The 20,136-nt window shown below is 45.5% G+C and overlaps 1 protein-coding gene and 1 long non-coding RNA gene across 6 annotated transcripts in view; one reads left to right on the top strand and one right to left on the bottom strand.

Annotated features, from left to right (window-relative positions):
• SRGAP3 (SLIT-ROBO Rho GTPase activating protein 3) overlaps window positions 1–20,136 on the bottom strand; it is a 321,293-nt gene that overhangs the window by 257,773 nt on the left and 43,384 nt on the right. For 4 of the 5 annotated variants that reach the window (XM_050778616.1, XM_050778615.1, XM_050778614.1 and 1 more), the window contains exon 1: window positions 9,963–10,771. The exons of the other annotated variant lie outside the window; for it this stretch is intronic. In XM_050778616.1, coding sequence (XP_050634573.1) covers window positions 9,963–10,029 — 67 coding nt within the window. In that variant the 5' untranslated portion in view covers window positions 10,030–10,771. Of the gene's footprint in view, window positions 1–9,962; window positions 10,772–20,136 lie in introns of those variants that run through there. 5 annotated transcript variants of the gene reach the window in all.
• LOC126947705 (uncharacterized) lies at window positions 10,803–18,820 on the top strand. The gene is made up of 3 exons (XR_007723177.1): window positions 10,803–10,891; window positions 17,139–17,269; window positions 18,601–18,820. It is a non-coding gene; the product is annotated as an uncharacterized LOC126947705 (long non-coding RNA).

Here is a 20,136-nt window from a genome sequence, read left to right on the forward strand (position 1 = left end):
GCAATCCCAGCGGGCAGAGCCAGGTCCATTCAAGGAACCTGGAACACTCTGCTGCAGCATCGTGCACCCCGTTACCGTCACGCACAGACGGGCACACACAATGCATATTGATCAGGGCTGCACTGTTTCCAAATTACCACTTAAATCAATGGTTGAGCACTCTGTAATTGGAAATGTCAAAATCCACATTTTCTAGGTGAACTCAAAGCACAACGTTAATATCACTTAGCTCAACTAGATGTGCATTTGTTTTACTTCTTCCCCTCTTCAAACTGCCCTCTGAGAAAAGTATAAAACATTAGGGAACTGAGCAAGAGGCAAAAAGAAAAAACACCCAGATAATCCACGAATTGTGCAGCCTGACATATTCTAAAATGTAACTCAGAAAACAGAGTCTTGTGAGCCGGTCCACAAAAAAGATCTACACAATCAAGTAAGTCTGAGGAAACTCCAAGGGCCCTACTCAGCAATTCACACTTAACACAAGCAAGATTCTCAGAAGTCCTGAGGGAAGCAGGCTTATTTCACTCTGTTTATTCTAGAACTTCCAAAATCTATTAGAGCACACAACTACTTTTTTTTCACCCAACACCTCTTTACATCCAATTTAATGGAATACTCTTAGGGAACATTATCCCAAACATAAACTAGCATAATAGCGAATAGAGTTAAAGTGCCATTACTAGCCAGCCAAGATGTTTTATGAACACCAACAAGCCATCAAGAATGAATCTTTTCCAAGTGAAATCAAGCCCAAGACAGCTTCCTGGGCCCTGTATTAAGCCAGAAGGTCTCAAGCTCAGCACCTGTAAAAAGTCAACCCCATCCCCTTCCTAATAGCTGTGAAGGAAAGGACTCCATTTCAGGAAGCAACCTAAACGCATCCCCTCCTCACCTCACCAATCCTTACCCTGCTAGACACCCTTGCCTCATCTTTCTTTCCAAGGTACTACTCAGCTCTGCCTCCCCAGGCAACCATCACACACCAGAACAATTCGACTCAGTAAAATGTATGGATCACCAACTAGATGGTGGGCACTACGCTACAGCGATGAACCAAGCAGATCAACCTTCCACCGTCATGGAGAGACGGTCTAAAAGTAATCTGAAAGCCAGAGCCCCTCTCCAATCATAACTTCCACATCTGAAAAACAAATAGAGTTGGACTAGAAGACACCTACAATTTCTGGTTCCGTATTTCCAGGTTGGTGGCGGAGTGGGCTGGCTGGCGAGAGGTAGATCTGGCAGCCTGCATCACAGCCGTGCGGGGGCTTTTGCAGTGGACACTTTCCCAAAGGTGACTTCCCGGGGTGGGATTGAAGGGATCTGACAACACCGCGGTGGCATCAAGTGCAAACTAGGAGAGGCTGGATTAGCAGGAGGGTGGAAGTGTCGGGAGGGGAAGGAAGTCAAAGGTTAAGACCCACCCCAGACTTCCCCTACTGAAGGAACCCCCGGGTTGCAGATCCTTGTTGCCTTGGCATGCATGTTGCTTTCCTGCAGCCTGGAAAGTGAGGAAGATGCTGATTTAAAACTAGATCTGCCACTGTTCACTGTGCAATCCAGTGCAATTTGTTTTATTTCTCTGAACTTCAGCCTTTAATCTATAAAATGAAAATAATGACTACCTCACAGAGTTACAGGAATCACAAAACGAGATACTCCATATATGACTGAGACATAGAAGCTAAAAAAAAAAAATGAATTACCTCCCACTGCTACATAAAGCTATATAGCCTGAAGCATGGCTTACAAAGTCACTGAATGAATGAATAATAGGAGTTTCTGGAAAGGAAAGGTTATCCCCAACATATAAACTCTAGTAGTAAAAACTCCAAAAATGTCTAATATGAACTCTCAGATCCATTAATTTCCCCAGACCAGGAGGGGCCTGGAAGGAAGTGCTCTCTAGACCACATCCCACTGAGACGGCTGTCAACATGACAGTTTTCACCAAATCTCCACTAAGAAACATCTCCTCTACCAAGGATATACAAGGAAATCGAGCAAACCATTAAGAATATTTCCTCTCCTGCCGGGCGCGGTGGCTCAAGCCTGTAATCCCAGCACTTTGGGAGGCTGAGACGGGCGGATCACAAGGTCAGGAAGATCGAGACCATCCTGGCTAACACGGTGAAACCCCGTCTCTACTAAAAAATACAAAAAACTAGCCGGGCGAGGTGGCGGGCGCCTGTAGTCCCAGCTACTCGGGAGGCTGAGGCAGGAGAATGGCGTGAACCCGGGAGGCGGAGCTTGCAGTGAGCTGAGATCCGGCCACTGCACTCCAGCCTGGGCGACAGAGCGAGACTCCGTCTCAAAAAAACAAAACAAAACAAAACAAAAAGAATATTTCCTCTCCCAGTGAAACCTCTACTTTCAACAGAATAGGAAGTGTGGATGTTATTATGAGCTGAATGTTTATGTCCCCCCAAAATGCATATGTTGAAGCCCTAACCCCAATGTGATGGTATTTGCAGGTGGAGCTTTGGGGAGGTGATTAAGGTTAGATAAGATCATGATGGGTCCCTCGTGATGGTATTAGTGCCCTTATAAGAAGAGGAAGAAAGCCAACCAGGCACAGTGGCTCATTCCTGTAATAATGCACTTTGGGAGGTCAAGACGGGTGGATTGCTTGAGCTCAGGAGTTCGAGACCAGCCTGGGCAACATGGTGAGACCCCACCCCTACCAAAAACACAAAAAAAGAGCCAGGCATGGAGGTGTGCACCTACGGTGCCAGCTACTTGGGAGGCTGAGGTGGGAGGATCACTTGAGCCCAGGCGGTGGAGGTTACAGTGAGCTGAGGTCACACCACTGCACTCTAGCCTAGGTGACAGAATGACACCCTAATTCAAAAAAAAAGAGGAAGGTGAGAAAGGGAGAGATTTCTCTCTCTCCATAAGCATGCACTAAGGAAAGGCCAGATGAGCATATGGCTAAAAGGCAACTATCTACAAGCCAGGATGCAAGCCCTCACCAGGAACTGAACTTGCCAACACCTTGATCTTGGACTTCCCAACCTCCAGAATTCTGAGAAGTAAATAAAAGCCACCCAGGCTATGGCATTTTGTTATAGTAGCCCAAGCCAACTAAGACGGATATCAAAGAAAAAACCTAAGGCCAGGCACAGTGGCTCACGCCTGAAATCCCAGCACTTTGGGAGGCCGAAGTGAGCAGATCACCTGAGGTAAGGAGTTTGAGACCAGCCTGGGCAACATGGTGAAACTCCTTCTCTACTGAAAATGCAAAAATTAGCTGGGCATGGTGACAAGTGCCTGTAAACTCGGGAGGCTGAGGCGGGAGAATTGATTGAACCCAGAAGGTGGAGGTTGCAGTGAGCCAAGATCACACCACTGCACTCCAGGCTGGAAGACAGAGTGAGATTCCATCTAAAAAAACAAACAAACAAAAAAAAAATATTGAGCTATGAGTTATAAGATTGAAACTTTTGGCCAGGCGCGGTGGCTCAAGCCTGTAATCCCAGCACTTCGGGAGGCCGAGACGGGCGGATCATGAGGTCAGGAGATTGAGACCATCCTGGCTAACACGGTGAAACCCCGTCTCTACTAAAAAATACAAAAAACTAGCCGGGCAAGGTGGTGGGCGCCTGTAGTCCCAGCTACTCGGGAGGCTGAGGCAGGAGAATGGCATAAACCCGGGAGGCGGAGCTTGCAGTGAGCTGAGATCCGGCCACTGCACTCCAGCCTGGGCGACAGAGCCAGACTCCATCTCAAAAAAAAAAAAATTGAAACTTTTTCTTTTTTTGAGACAGCCTCATTCTGTCACCCAAGCCGGAGTACAGTGGTATGATCATGGCTGACTGTAGCCTTGAACTCCTGGGCTCAAATAATCGTCCCACCTCAACCTCCTGAGTAGTTGGGATTACAGGCATGTATCACCAGGCCTGGCTAATTTTTGTATTTTTTGTAGAGACAGGGTTTTGCCATGTTGCCCAGGCTAGTCTCAAACTCCTGGGCTCAAGTGATCCACCCATCTTGGCCTCCCGAAGTGCTGGGATTACAGGCGTGAACCACTGAGCCCAGCCTAAACTTATTTTAGTAACTTATCAGCCACTCCTTCAACCAACCACATGCCAAGCACGTTGGGGAAACAAAGATGACCATAAGCCTCTCTGCCCTCAAGAGTTCGTGACCAAAGACCTAAACATAAAATTTCAATTAAGGATTATAAGGTTTGGAATAGAGGGGGAGTTATGAGGGGAACCACTAATTCTGCCTAGGAAAGTTAGGAAGGCATAGTGGAAGAAGGCATCATTTGAGTAGACATTGTAGGGCAATCAGAAGTATTTGAGGCAAATAAGAGTGGGAGGCAGGGGTTAAGGAGAGTAAAGGCACAAATGGGAAAGATCTGGAGGAGGGGAAGGGTATGGAGGATTCAGAGAAAAGGGATTGGTTGCCAGGCGTGGTGGCTCACTTCTGTAATCCCAGCATTTTGAATTTTGGGAGGTCCAGTCATGCAGATCACTTGAGGTCAGAAGTTCAAGTCCAGCCTGGCCAACATGGTGAAACACTGTCTCTCCTGAAAATACAAAAATTTGCCAGGCATAGTGATGCGTGCCTGTAATCTCAACTACTCGGGAGGCTGAGGCACAAGAATTGCTTGAACGCGGGAGGCAGAGGTTATAGTGAGCCAAGATTGTGTCACTGCACTCCAGCCTGGGTGACAGAGACAGATTCTGCCTAAAAAAAAAAAAAAAATTAAGAGAGAGAGAGAAAAAAAAAATTAAAAACGGACTGGTCTTTTGCGTTTATAAGAGCACAAGCCTATCACAGAGAAAATGACTGAAGACGAAATAGGAAAATTGGTTGAGGCCCCTCACCAAGGCCTTGTGCGGACTTCAACTTGTAGACCAGATTTTGGAAACTGGTGGCCCAACAGGCTAAAACTGTTCTACCAACATGTTTGTTCAGGAAGCATAATGTTTTTAAATTTTTAAGCCACCATTTAAAAATCAAGAGACTTTGCTTAAAAATCCAGATTCCCTTGAAACACTGAAGGAACTGACCTTTCTGGGCTCACATTCCTGCCTAGGAAGGGCAGGCTGGAGCAGCAGCTGCCTTCTCTAGATGAACTCCCCACTTGGCCACAGTCCCCACTACTCCCCACTGTTTGCCCAATCCAGCCTGCTTTCTTCATTTAATCCTGTTGAAATCAGCGAGCATTCCTAAGGTGGTCTTCTAATCACTGTATGATATACGCTCTAAGATTCAGCTCATTCTGGTTCTCGAAGTTTTTTGTGTTTGGGATTTTTTTATTTCTTTCTCTCATTTTTATCACCATATTCCAAGAAAACTCTTAGAAAGCAAAGAATGTATCATATACTTTGTGTCTCTCACAATACTCAGCACAAGACTAGGTACAATGTAGATAATCAACTTTTGTTGAATTAATCCAGAAATGAATGGATAAATACATGCCCCTCTGTGGTCATCCTCCGTACCTGCCCTTCTTCCTCAAAACGCTAGACTTTTGCTACTAAGAAGATGGATGAATATGTACCAGAAAATAATAATAATAATAAAGCACCAAAGTCAATCATTGCAATTCTGTTTCAATTTTCTATCAGGTTGCAATGGAAATAGGAACTCTGAATAAATGCAGAACTGATCATCATGTCTGGCAGCAAGATGAATTAGAGCCCCGGGATACTGAGAAAGCCTGCAAATAAGATCACCGAATTTTATCAGTGATCTTTGAGGGAATTGTAGAGAATAGGATAGATGCCAAAAAGCTGAAGCCTGGCAAATGTTCTGATTTTCAAAAGGGGAAAAAAGTTATGGTTTGCCAGTTCCAGACTAGATAATATGATATCACTCCCGGCAAGGTTCTTAAACACATTTGTTAAGGACACTTATGAGCACCTAGGACAGGAAGTAATGTCCATTTGGCACCAGCATGGGCTCACGAAGAACAAGTCACGTTAAATTCATTTCATTTTCTTCTCTCTGACAAGGCTCCTAGGCTAATGTATTGGAGAAACACAGCAGACATAATATACATGGTGCACTGAGGGGTCGAGCAGCACCAAAGGCTAATTCAACCCTTGGGCTATATTAATAGTAGTATTGCAGACAGCAGAAAGGAGGTGATAGTTGTTTTCTGTCTTTGGCCACATCTAAAGAATCACATTTAGAACTCAGTGCCCCTCTTGAAATAGGATACTGATAATAAAATCTTTTGGAGGTCCTTTCGGCAAAACCTCTTTAAAAACATAACGCTTTCTTCCAGATTTCTGGCATCTGTTGAAAAATTGAAAAATCTGGCTGGACCTACATTCCTAAATAGCAATAACTGGTTGAACCTAAGTAGTGACTGCCCATTTAGACAGGACATGTACTCTAAAGTCCGTCATAATCATCACCACCCCCTCTTCTACTGCCTGCACTGAGGTGGTGGGCCAGCTGCCACAAATCGTTTCACATGGCCACCTTTATCCATTTATTCTATCTGCCAAGCACCCAACGACATTGAGGTTTGCAACCCAGGATGCAGCAGAGCCAAAGGAAAGTGGAGACGGTAAGTGGTAATGAACCATCCTATTATATGAGGATAATCATTGTCAGGGGCTTCACACACCCAGTGGGCAATCCAAGGGAAGACACATCTGTCTTATTATATGAAGTCCAAAGGGAAAGGAACTATAGAACCAGTAAGTAGATGAGAGACATATTTAATGCAACATAAGAAAAAATGCTTACAAGGGTCAGGCACCGTGGCTCACACCTGTGATCCTAGCACTTTGGGAGGCCAAGGCGGGTGGATCACTTAACGCTAGGAGTTTGAGATCAGCCTGGCCAACATGGTGAAACCCCGTCTCTACTAAAAATACAAAAATTGGCCACATGTGGCGGCGCGTGCCTATAATGCCAGCTACTCGGGAGGCTGAGGGAGGAGAATCTCTTGAACCCAAGAGACGGAGGTTGCAGTGAGTCAAGATTATATCACTACACTCCAGCCTGGACGACACAGAGAGACTCTGTCTCAAAAGAAAAATGAAAAAATGCTTACAAGAGCCAGAGCTGTCCAAAGATGACAGACTACGTGGGCTTGGGAGGTGGTGAGTTCCCCATCACTAGAAATGTGCAAGCATATGGTTTATTACTGCTTCAAAATCAAAGGGCTTCAAGTATCTGATGAGGCAAGAGAAGGCATGAATCTTTCTATCTTACAATAGAAAAAATACTATTCTAAAACATTCCTTTTTGTTAGGTCTGTAAATTATTGAAAAAGAGATAAAAGGGAATAAGTCAACAAAGAACTCAGCACTGTTTTTAAAAATCAGAACTTCCCTTCACAAAATTCACAAAGCACAAAATCTGTCTGACTAGGTGGACTGTTTGCATCCCACTGGCCAGATGATTCCCAGGGAGAAAGGTAATTGGTCTCGGGCACTGTTTTTGGTGACTGGTCAAATGTTCTTCAGAGGCATGCAACAAAGGCAACAGGATGAAAGTAAGAGGGTAAACAATGGAACTCCATCAAGAAGCTGCCAGTCCCCCCACAAAACTGCCATCTGCTGCTGACATCAATCCTTCAAGGGGCAGCTTCGGGCAAACAATGTGTCAGGGAAAACAAGCCTGGGAGAAAATCGGCCTTGTGACCTTGGGCAAGTCATTTAACATTAACTGGGCCTCAGTTTCCTCATCTCTGAAACTGAGCTCACACTAACCCTACTGTACATTGTGTGTGTGGGCCAAGAGTAAGTGATGTCTGGGAGTTAGCCATAGAAAATGCAGGGCCCTGAACACACATCAATAATTATGATGATGATTAACACACAGAATTTTAAAAGAAAAGATTCCAGAGGGTTTCAGGTACAGCCATATCCTGACCTGAATCTTGTGGGTGTCAATTCTAAAGGAATAACATGTAACTCCTTTAACCAGAATGCAAAGAAATTTAGTATTTGGAAGAGACAAGATCATTTGGACACATTTCCTGATGAAATGCCTGGTAATTGGTGCATTTCTGATAAAACTCATGGTACTTGCTGCTTAGTTGTTAAAGATGAAAGGTAAAAAGCAAAAGGATCAGCTGGGCAATTAATGCCTAACTGGCCCTGAAGAAAAGTTTACTGGCCCAGTAGTAGCAATCCTTCCAAAATGAGATAAGCACATTTCCTATCAAGAAAATGATTATAAAACCTGAACTGTCCAAAACTCAACATCCCCTTCTCTCTCATGGCATTTTCATGGCAACCTTAATTTTTACAAAATAATAATAATTGGCCAAATTCATTTTATAAAACATAAACTCCCTAAAAAGAGTCTATTCAAAGATTGAAACTAGGCTTTAGTGTTGAGCAGTTGGGTGAATTCAAATCTCTGACCAATAAAAGGCTTATTTCTACATTTTCAGCAAGGCTGAGACATCACAAGTCACTGTTTTCCACACTGAACTGAAAAACCGAAGACAGGAGACCAGGGAAGATCAGGGTTTTCTGCTCCTCTTGCCCTAGGATCTGCCCAGAGGTGATGAGCACGCTGGGTTTTTGACCAGAACTAAAAGGCAAAAAGACTGTTGGTGAGACTGGAAAAGAAACAGAGCCCTCCCGCCGTGGCTGCTCCACTCCCAAAGTTTCCCAAGCATCTGAAGCGTGTAGGGCAGCTGCGGTGCCCGGCCTTCCTGCTGCTTTTAAGGAGGCCACCCAGCTCCCTGGGTCATTGAGTCTTCAGCTGCAGCAGAGCCCAGAAGCAGGCGTGGCAACCTCAGGTCACTTGAGCCCCAAATACCCAACTTGCTCAACAGCCTGTGCATAACCTCAAAGATAGGCCTCAAGGTCCACTGAAGATGTATTTTGTCCTTACTCTTTCTAGGAGAGGCCACAACACACCCGGTGTCGCAGCAAGGAGAGCCACGAGCAGAAAGAAGACGGACGCCAGGAGGCACGGGCCCAGGCTTCCCACAGGGCACATCCTCAGAGAAAGGAGGAGCATGGTGGATGGAGCTCTTAGATTTTCCTTGCCAAAGCTAAGCCTAGAACGTGTAGTGGTGGGAGAAGCCCCAGTCTGGCCTGAATGAGGATGCGGCAAGCCTGCATTTAGCCATGCAATTGTGTTCGCTTTCCTTTTTCGCCTAGCTAGTGTGGATTTAGGGAGCGGCTTCTGAAAGAAGTATACACCCGGTGGCACAGAAGCTGCAACCAGCAGCCAGAGGTCATCTCGCCCTCCCGGCAGGCTTCTCCTGGAACCCCGGAAGCTAGGCAGCACTGACCAGCCCAAACGGCATGCTGAGGTGTTGGCTTTGAATGAAAGCTGATGACCCTAAACACCAGGGCACAGAGTGATTGGGCTGCACACCGCGAGATAATACATTTTCTGCACCAAGCTCCCTCTTTATGCCTAAATGCCTGCATTAGTCTGGATCAATATGCCCCATAACAGTTAATCCATGGCAACCCAGGCCAGCCCAGAGACACCGACAAAGAAGTGCCGCCCAGGGATGCTGCCTCGCTATGCACATGCATGTGAATTCCAGCCCAGAGAAAGAGGCGGAGGCAAAACCACCACCACCAACAGAAACCAAAAAGGGGGAGGAAAAAAGAGCAGATGGTAAAAAATATACCCCAATATTAAAGGGCTTTTACCGTGGCAGGGAAGGGGTGGAGGTAATGACTATCGAAATGGCCTTAGAGTGACATGTCACCGCCAAGATGATGGAGTATCGGCGACACTCCTAAAGTCAGGCATGGGATCCTCTCACACACCTGCAATGCAGAGACTGCTGCCCATTCCATAATCCACACTCCCAGCCCCAGCGCTATCTGCAGTTGAAACCAGTCCGGACTTGTGCGGCTGCCACTGTTCCTCCTCACAAAAAGATTATTGATGCATAACATTTCATAATGGCAGAAAGGAAAACGGGGGGCCATGGGGGGTGGGAACCAGAATAAGAGAAAAACAAAAGGGGAGGAGAAGGAAAACTCTCCCAGCCCGCATCTCACCTTTTATTTGGGCTTCATATTCAGCAATGATCTCTTTGTCTTTCTTGAACTTAGTTTGAGATGACATCTTCCGACGTGGCCAAAGGAACTGACAGGCTGTTTGATTTATTTCTCCTTTTCTTTTCGAGTCCTCTCTCAAGCCCTGGTAATCACACAGCTCTGGTCGATTTCACAGGTTTAGGGACTAATCTCTTTCACTTGGCTGCAGAGCAGGGAGAAAAATCCTTCTCCGTCTGGGAGGAAAAATCTCTTTACTTGCCGAGAAATGGCTCTAGTAGCTTGCTCTGGTCAGCTCCTCTTGCAAAAGAAGAATCACCCTAGGAGCACAGTAACCTGCCCCAGATTTTCAAAGATTTTTCTTCCAAAAATAATAATAACAACCAAGAGCACTCATACACACATGCACACATACACACACTCACGCGTGCACAGGCACACTCACCGGGACACGCACACAGTTGTGCTGTGCACACAGGCATACACACACACCCTCACACGCACACACACTCGCTGGATCACTCACACACACACATCCACGAGAGGCGCGGCGCCTCCTCGGTCCTGCAGCCAGCCCCGGGCTCGCTTTTGAAGGCTCTGCTAAGTCGATGGTCAGGTTGCCAAAGGGCCGGTCATCTCGCATCCTCCCTCCCTTTGGTGCCTCTGGTCTGATGTCCAGTGAGGATCAAAGCCAGGAGAACGAGATGGAAGTTTTCCTGCTGCAAGGCTTAAGCTCCGATGAACCCAAGGCTGGACTGCTCACCCTGCAGGGCTGGCTGAGCTCTCCCCCACTGCTCACGTCACTAGACTCCGCCTCCCGGATTTTATAACAACTGACACATTGTAGCCTACAGGAGAGCAGAACTCACTGCAAGCAAAAAGGGGAAGAAACGCTCACAAAAGGGAAGGCAGCAGGAAAAATAATCGGGTTGGTAAGTCTTGAGAGGCTTCTGTAAACTCCAAACGTTAGCACTTGGGTTAGGGATTTTTCTTCCAAAAACTTAAGATCCTCCCTTTTTTTGCATTGTGCAATTTAATTCAATTTCTGGAATCAACAGCTATATGATGGTTTGTCACTCTGCTGGGAGAGTCTAGCAGAGGGCCTGACCCATGTAGGAAAAAGCTTCAATATCTGTTGAGCAGTTACTTGGTGGCAGAGACAACGCCAGGAGTTAAAGGCATGCAGCTTAGCAAAGCCATGCAGAGCAGGCACACTGGAGGCAGAACAGCTGGGCCACTGGCTTGTGGGGCTCTGGGCAAATTCATAAGTCAGACTGAGCCTCAGTTTCCTGGACAGTAAAATCAGATCTCTTTGGAGGCTTTGTTATTCATTCTTTCAACAGATATTTGCTGAATGCTTACTATAGGTCTAGCACCATTCTGGGTACAGCAATGATCAGAACTGGCACACACAAAAATCCCTGACCTTCTGAAGCTCCCAGGGCTCCACATCACACAACTCCAGGAGTTTCCACCATTCATGCTAATATTCTTAGTAAAAAGCACCGCTGGAGTAGAATGCATTGTGAATGGTGCCCCCTGGAGTTGTACGAGGCAAGAGGCCCTGGGAGAGGAAGACCAAAAATAAGCATAATAAGTATATTATATAATATCATACAAAATGTAAAGGACTATGGGAAAAAAAATATTGCAGGTTAAGGGACATCAGGAATGAGAGGAGCTCTTGAAAAGATCAAAGAAGAATGCAAAGCTAAGCTTAGCACACTGTCTAGTGCATAGTAAGCACTCAGTAAACAGTAGCAATTGTTATTACCCTTTTATATCCCCCAACAACCCAACAACAAAGGTATAAGCACCACCCTTTCACAGACAAAGGAGCAGAGGCTTGGATATGGGAAGTGACTTACCCAAGGTCACCAGCCTTCCAACTCAGGCTCAAAGTCTCCTGCATCCTACAAGGGGGACCAAACCCATTTCATGTGGACTTAAGGTAGAATAAGATTCATTCTGTAAAAATTGAATCAAGCACTTAAGAGTCGCTGACCACTGGAATTTCATATGCTAAGATTGTCACTAACATGTATTGGCCCCTGAGTGTCCCCTGAGATAAATGTTCCCAAATTTCTCAAAATAGGTATAGTCTTCCATTTGCTTTTATCTGAGTATATAATCGATGACTTGGTTTGGGCTCAGAAATGAATAGGTTATCCATGTTAGTCCATCGAGGCTTCCTGGAGGACTTCACTGGGTGTCCCTAGGCAGCTTCATTGGGTGTCCCTAGGCAGGCATGGCAAGGGGAGTGAGGCGGGGCAGGATGTTCTCCTGGAGCACGCAGCGTGAGCTGGGGCCCACAGGTGGCAAAGCACAAGACCTGCTTGGAGCAACCACAGGGAGAAGTCCAACTGGTGAATCACGGGGCTTATTATAGCCTCGTGCCCGGAGGCAGAAGGTCACCAAGTTCAGAAATAGATGCCACTGGCCCGCAGCCCTTGCCGTCACCCCACTGCTTCACACTTCCTCTGGACATGTTCAGGCCCTTTGCTATCCTCTTCTAACTAGTTCAAACCTGCAAAAAACCCACGTCACCTGAGAAAGATAGGCACAGAGAATAACATCCCTGCTGCAAGCCTAGATTCTTCAAGAAAAATGAGAGTTAAAACCATACGCCTTGGAGTGCGACAGACTGGATTCTCTCCTGGCTTTGCCACAAGCCTTGAGCTCATGAGAACTTGAGCAAGTGGCTCAACCTACTTGTGTGCCCACTGGTGGCAGGAACTCAGTAAATGTCAGCTATTTTCACCATTATTAAAATTTAAAATCCACAAATAGTTCTAGGAGACCCATGTGTAGGGTTCTGAGCCACGGAAATGTCACAGAAATGTCACAAAAAGCCACATAAAACTGAGGCCCAAGATGGTGCAGCGCTCTGAGGTGACACCTGACAGAGGCTGGGGTTTGGAGGAAGTCAGATGGTGGTTTACCTTGTGGCTTTACTATGCACCAGCTGTGTGGGGGGCTCATGGAGGAATACACCTTCTCTGAGTCTTGGTTTCCTCATCTGTCATAGGATAGTGATCCACCCATGGCACACGATCCAACATGATCATGGATTTAAAGTGCCTGGCATAGAGCAGAAGTCTCACGGACACAATTTCTTTTTTAGGGCTGTTGAAATGTGGTCCTCAATGTTGGAGGTGGGATCTGGTGGGCTAGTGTTTGGATCATGCGGATGGATCCCTCAGGAATGGCTTGGTGCCCACCCCACGGTAATGGGTTCACAAGAGATCTGGTTGTTGAAAAGTCTGAGACCTCGTTCCTCTTCCTTGCTCCCTCTCTCACCATGTGGTATGCCTGCACCTTCCACCATGATTGGAAGCTTCCTGAGGCCTCACCAGAAGCCAAGCAGATGCTGGTGTTATATTGGTATAGCCTGCAGAACCATGAGCCTAATAAAACTCTTTTTTTTTTTTCTCAAGATGGGGTCTCACCATGTTGGTCAGGCTAGTCTCAAGCAATTCTCCCACCTCAGCCTCCTGAAGTGCTGGGATTGCAGAGTGAGCCACCACACCCAACCAAATAAAACTTTTTTCTTTAATTACCCAGCCCCAGGTATTCCTTTACCGCAATGCAAAATGGACTAAATCAGGGCCCAGCCAAGCTGAACCTAGAACTATAGCTTGGGCTCTATAGATACCCAGATTGGAAAAAGGAAGAGAGGAAAAAAAGAGGAAAAGGTCGGTGTCCCCTGAAAATCCATCACCACACACAATGAACCCACATCATCTGGAATCTTCTATCTCCAAGAAGACGTGGGTGTGACCTGGGCAGGCCCCAAGCACCAGGTGCTCACCCTTCCAGTCCTCCCCACAGCTCACCCCAGCCCCCCTGCCCTCCTGTGACTACTCCTCTGCGAAGCTGCTTTTTTCTTGCTGTCTGAGAACCAACTGCTATTCCCAATGTTTACTCTTCACGTAGTAGTAACAGAAACCAAATTTGTCCCCAAATAAATGTGGTAGGTGTGAGGGGAGGGCCTCTACCATGTGATTTGATCTATGCCACCCACTAAGGACAGAGGAGCCCCTGGAAGTGTTTATTCCATTTCCTTGGGGGTCACCTCCTGAATTCTTTTAGATATTCCTGAATGATACTGATAGCTAGGATGTATCAAGTTCTCTCTCCACACAAGCACAGGGCCAAGCACTCTATGTAGATTTTATCACTGATTTTTTTGCTACAGCCCCATGAGTCCAGTGTTGTAAATCATCCTTGTTTTCAAGTTGGGTAAACAGAGGCCCAGAGCAGTGAAGCAAGTTGCCCAAGATCATAAAGCTAGCCAGTAACTTAATTGCACTGAAGCCCAGGTCTGACTCATAGCAGAGCCCAAGGACTTAAACAGTGCACGATTCTATCCCGGAGGAATCAGCATAGGAATAATTGCTATCAAGGAATAACCTGTTTTTTTCATTCCCTATAATTACATTGTTTCAATACAGAGTTCAACATAAAGTTTTCCATTTAAAAAAAGAATTTGGGGTTAAAAATATAAGGAAAACATGTCACAAGTGACCACTGGTGAGGCATAAATTACAATCACAGCTGAACAATGCAAAACTCACTGAACTGGTTTCTTTTCCTGGTAGAAAGAAAAAAGGCTTCATTTGAAGAAAAAGTGGCCAGAATAGTTTTTGGTTTAAGGTACTTTTATTTTTCTGGTCAAATATGAACACCTCCCCCTTGCCGAGATGACTAATTTTGTGACATTCTCCACATTGCTACCAGCGAATGCCTCCTCGGGCAGCTCAGTGAAGAATTCTGCCCTTCAAGCCCCGCTCTGCAAAATGAAAGCAACAAGCAGAACTCAGCTAGTTGATGCCAGATTTTAATAGAATTAATAGTGATGACGACAACATGCCTAGTGTGTGTATATTGCTTTATATTTTGTGAGGCTCTTTCATATCATTTGTCGTTTGTGGTCCTCACAATAACCCTGGGAGGGGACAGAATGGCAAGTAGGGCTGTTTTCAATCCCTGTTTCATTGCTAAGGAAATACATGGATAAGCAGAGGTTTTGATGGTACAATTGTTTTATAACCTCAAGTGTAAGGATGACCTTTCCAACTGTGTCACAAAACCCATTCGCTGGAAAAGCTGACAAATTCAACTACAGAACAATACTTACAAAATTCTGCTTGACAAAAGCAAAGTCAAAGACCAATGGCAAGCTGAGAAACAATAGTTGCAAGACCTATCATAGGCCAAGGAATAATTTTTCTAATATCAATTCAAACAAATACTCATACGTGAATATTCACAGGAGCCCAATTCACAACAACCAAAAGATAGACACAACCCAAATGTCCATCAGTGATCAGTGGATGAATGGATAAACAAAACATGGTATATCCATATGCTGGAATATTACTCAGCCATAAAGAGAAGTGAAGTACCTATACATGCTACAGTATGGAGGAACCTTAAAAATATTATGCTAAGTTAAAGAAATACACAGATTGTATGAGTCTATTTATATGAAATACCCAGAACAGATATATCCATAGAAAATTCCATCTCTATGGTCACAGAAGAGTGGTTGCCAGGGGCTAGAAAGAGAGATGACAGGCAGTAGCTGCCTAATACGAAGTACCAAGTTTATTTGGTGATCATTAAAATGTTTTGGGACTGGGAGAGTGGCTCACACCTGTAATCCCAGTACTTTGTGGAGCAAAGGCAGGAGGATCACTTGAGCTCAGGAGTTCGAGACCAATCTAGGAATCACAGAGAGACCTCTTCGCTACAAAAAAAAAAAAAAAAATTAGCCAAGCATGGTGGTCCATGCTTGCGGTCCCAGCTAGTTGGGAGGATGAGGTGGGAGAATGACTTGAGCCCAAGAGGTGGAGGGTGCAGTGAGCTGTGACAGCAGTTGCGCCACTGCACTCCAGCCTGGGCAACAGAGCAAGGCTCTGAAAAAAGAAAGAAAGAAAGAGAGAGGAAAAGGAAGGAAGGAGGAAGGAAGGAAGGAAGGAAGGAAGGAAGGAAGGAAGGAAGGAAGGAAGGAAGGAAGGAAGGAAGGAAGGAGGGAGAGAGAAAGAAAAGAAAGAAAGAAAGGAAAAGAAAGAGAGAGAGAAAGAAAGAAAAGAGAGAGACAGAAGGAAAGAAGGAAAGAGAGAAAGAAAGAAAAAGAGAAAGAAAGAAGGAAGGAAGAGAAAAGAAAGGAAGAGAAAGAAGGAAGGAAGGAAAGAAAGAAGAAAGAAAGAAGGAGGGAGGAAGGAAAAAAGAAAGAGAGAAAGAGAAAGAAAGAAAGGAAGGAAGGGAGAGAGAGACAAAGAAAGGGAAAGAAAGAAAGGAAGGAAGGAAGGAAAGAAAGAAAGAAAGGTAGGTAGGTTTTGGAACTAGACAGAGGTGACAGTTGTACAACATTGTGAATGGACTAAATGCCACTGAATTGTACACTTTAAAATGGTAAACTTTATGTTATGTGAATTTGACCTCAACAAAAAATAACTACTAAAAGAAAAGAAAGTTTCTACAAATCTATGAGAATAATGCCAACAACCCAGTAGAAAAATCAGTTAAAGATATAAACAGCAGCTCACAGAAAGGGGAATACACATGAAATGTTAGCCCACCTCACTCACAATGAACATAAGTCAGGCATGACTGGAAACACGGGCTCTAACAATGCCCACAGGACACTGTGTCTTCCTCCCACTCTCCATTCTGCCTCTGTATGGTGGCAGGCTCTCCCTGTAAGATGGCAAAGATGGCCCCCAAAACCCCCAAGCTTACATTCTCACAGGTTGGCAATCCTGGCAAGGAAGGCAAAGCCTCTCCCAGAAGTTCCAGCAAAAGTTTTGGAATGGTCAACTGGCCCCTGCTGGGGCCCCAGCTATCCCTGAACCAATCGCTGGAGCCAGGCATGTTCTGCTTGGCCAGGCCTGGAGCGTGGGCTTGCCCTGGCATTTTGGGATGGGGTCAGTCCCAAACAATCCGGCCCTAAGAGGTGAGCCCCAGGAGCTCCCAAAGGAGGATCAGGGTGCTATTCCAGGAGGAGGAGGCTGGGCAAAGTCAACATGCATCTGCTACAAAAACAATGTGGAAAAGAAGGAAGATGGAGTAATAACAACTTGAAATTATCCAGCTTTGATGCTTATCTTGTCATTTAGTATCATGATCCTCACACAGTCCTTTGAGATAGGTTATATTTTTCCCATTTTACAGATGAGGAAATGAAGGCACAGGGAGGCTGAATGACTTTCCCAGCATCCCATGGCTCACAACAAATGGGAGAGCTGGGCAAGAAATCAAGACACCTGACCCTGCATCTGGTGTTTGTTCTCTCATCCACCCAGGTACCAGGCTCTACCGAGAGCACACAGGAACCTCATAGGCCTCACACATGCTCTGCTCATCAGTCCCCACTTCCTTAGGAAAGGATGGGAAATCAGTCTCTTGGCCATCAGGACCTGTCACTGAGCTGCTGGGCAATGCTGCAGAGGTCCTCTGGCTTTCCAAGAACATTCCCATTACTCAGCCCACCTGTCTCCGTGTGCATCCAAGGACTGAACAGCTTCAGTGACAGCAATTCACAGCTGAGCCCCAGATTCTAATTCTGCAAGAACAGAAGGAAAGACTTCAAACACCCAAGCCCTTGACTACATTGCTAGCAAAGTTTGCTCATTTCCAATGATGACAGGGAAGGCTTTAAATGTCTCCCACTGTGGAGGAGACCTCTGGCTCTGCAACTGCCTGGGAGAGTCTAGGTCCCTGATGGAAAGTTAGCTGGCCCTGTGGACATGCACCTAAACCACATCTTAAAATCTAGCTTAAAGCTTACACTTTGAGAAGCAGAGTAACAAGAACAGATTCTAGAGCTGATATTTGCAGGATGGCTTCCACCGGGTTTAAGGGAACATTTTTTCCTCTGATGAGACCTTAATCTGATGCACATTTCCAGCCATTCACTCCCCATCCCTCATCCACTCCTCCCCAGGGGAGAAAAAGTGACTTAGCTGATTGGTAAATTTGGGAGAGACTAAGTTCACACATTAATCTTCTTTTCAGCTCTGCCTGCATTCTGCCCCTGTGGAGGAGACCTCTGGTTTTTCAACTGCCTGAGAGAGTCTAAGTTGGTGATGGAGACTTAGCTGGCCTAGTGGACACATACCTAAACCATGTCCTGCAATCTAGCTTAAAGTTTACACTTTAAGAAACAGAATAACAAGAATAGATTCTAGAGCTGAGTTTAAAGCCTGGCTCCACCACCAATGAGCGGTGTGACCCTGGGCAAGTTGTTAGCTGGCACCCAGTAAGTGCCACATAAGCATCTGTTAAATACAAATCTCCATATGTCTACTTCCTTTATCTATTTCTCAGTTAGTTCAGAACATAAATGGGAAAGAAAGGTGTTATATATTGCCCCTATGTAAGTCCAACACAAAAGAATTTACACCTTATTTTTTTAATTCTAAGGCATGGGATATGCAATGGATTGAATGCTTATGTCCCCCTAAAATTCATGGGTTGAAGTTCTTACTATCGATGTGATGCTATTTGGAAATGGCTTTGTGGGAGGTTATTAGGGTTAAATGAGGTCATGAGGGTGGGGCCCTTATGATGGGATTAGTGCCCTTTGAAGGAAGACACCAAAGCAAGCTCTCTCTCTTTCTCTCTGCCCTACGAGGACACACTGAGAAGATGGTCATCTGAAAGCCAGGAAAAGAGACTGCACCAGAACCTGACCATGCTGGCACCCTAATCTCAGATTTCCACCCTCCAGAACTGTTAGAAAATACATTTCTGATTTTTAAGCCCCAAGTGTGTGGTATTTTATTATGGCACCCTGAGCTAACGCACTCAGGTTAGGAAGCCTAAAGAATGGTTGTTTGAAAATAATAATAACAATGTGAAAAAGAAGGGCATAGGAAAAGAAAGTGGTCTACCAAATGCTATGAATAGATGATTTTTACGAATTCATTTACTCGCTCATTAACAAAATATATCTTTGTTTTCTTTTTTTCTTTTTTTTTTTAAGACAGAATCTCACTCTGTCATCCAGGTTGGAGTACAGTGACACGATCTCGGCTCACTGCAACCTCCACCTCCCAGGTTCAAGGAATTCTCCTGCCTCAGCCTCCCGAGTAGCTGGGATTACAGGCACCCACCACCACGCCTGGCTTATTTTTGTATTTTTAGTAGAGACGGGGTTTCACCATCTTGGTCAAGCTGGTCTCGAACTCGTGACCTTGTGATCCACCCGCCTTGGCCTCCCAAAGTGTTGGGATTATAGGCATGAGCCACTGTGCCCAGCCTGAACAAAATATATCTTAAGCACTTGGTATAGTCTAGGCATTGAGATACACACAATCATGAACCGGACAGAAATAATCCCTACTGTTGCGAAGACCTCAGTTTAATGGAAGAGACTAGTAAACAGGCAATTGTAATTCAGCATGATGGAAAAGTATAGGGTCCCATGGGATCTCATGTAAGGGCACTTGACCTAGACTTGGAAACACAGAAGCGGTTTCTTGGAGGTGAAAATTTCTAAGCTGAGCTTAGAAACACAGAGTTGGAGAGAGCCCATCCAAGTAGGGGAGGGAAAGTATTCCTAGCTAAGGGAACTGCATGAGCCAACGGGACAATTGGTGTAGCTGGAGCAGAGTGCCAGGCGGAGAGTGGGAGAGGTGATGCTGGACAGTAACATGGGCTGAAGCGTGAGGAGCCTCCTAGGCTGTACTAACAAGCTCGGAGTTTCATCTGTGTTCCCCCAGGAGTGCTGAAGGGAACTGACATCAGATTGGCCTTTGAGGAAGGCAACTCTAGTGGTAGAGTGGAAACCAGACTAGAACAGGCAAGAAAAGGAGCTAGAAAATATTTTGAGAGACAAAGGTGGGTTAGACAAGATGATGCCACATACCATCGTACTGAAAAAACTGTGCACTTTATAGACACTAGCTCTCTGTATACTCATATTGGTGGCACCACATACTAGGTGCTATCATTGCCCCCTGTATTTTCGGATGCAGAACTGAGCTACAACATGAATACTGCCTCCCTCTAGGGTTAGCTACTGCCTTTTCTCCGTGATCCCAAGGCCCTGTCTTCTCCCACCTGAACAGCTTTAGGAGCTCCCTACTGGTCCCTCTGTCTCTGCTCGTGCCTCCCTCCTATTTGCGATCAACCCTGGAACCAGAGTGAGCTTTTCACATGTGAATCA

The sequence above is a fragment of the Macaca thibetana genome, chromosome 2, assembly GCF_024542745.1.
Source record: "Macaca thibetana thibetana isolate TM-01 chromosome 2, ASM2454274v1, whole genome shotgun sequence".
In the NCBI taxonomy this organism is placed as follows: Eukaryota; Metazoa; Chordata; class Mammalia; order Primates; family Cercopithecidae; genus Macaca; species Macaca thibetana.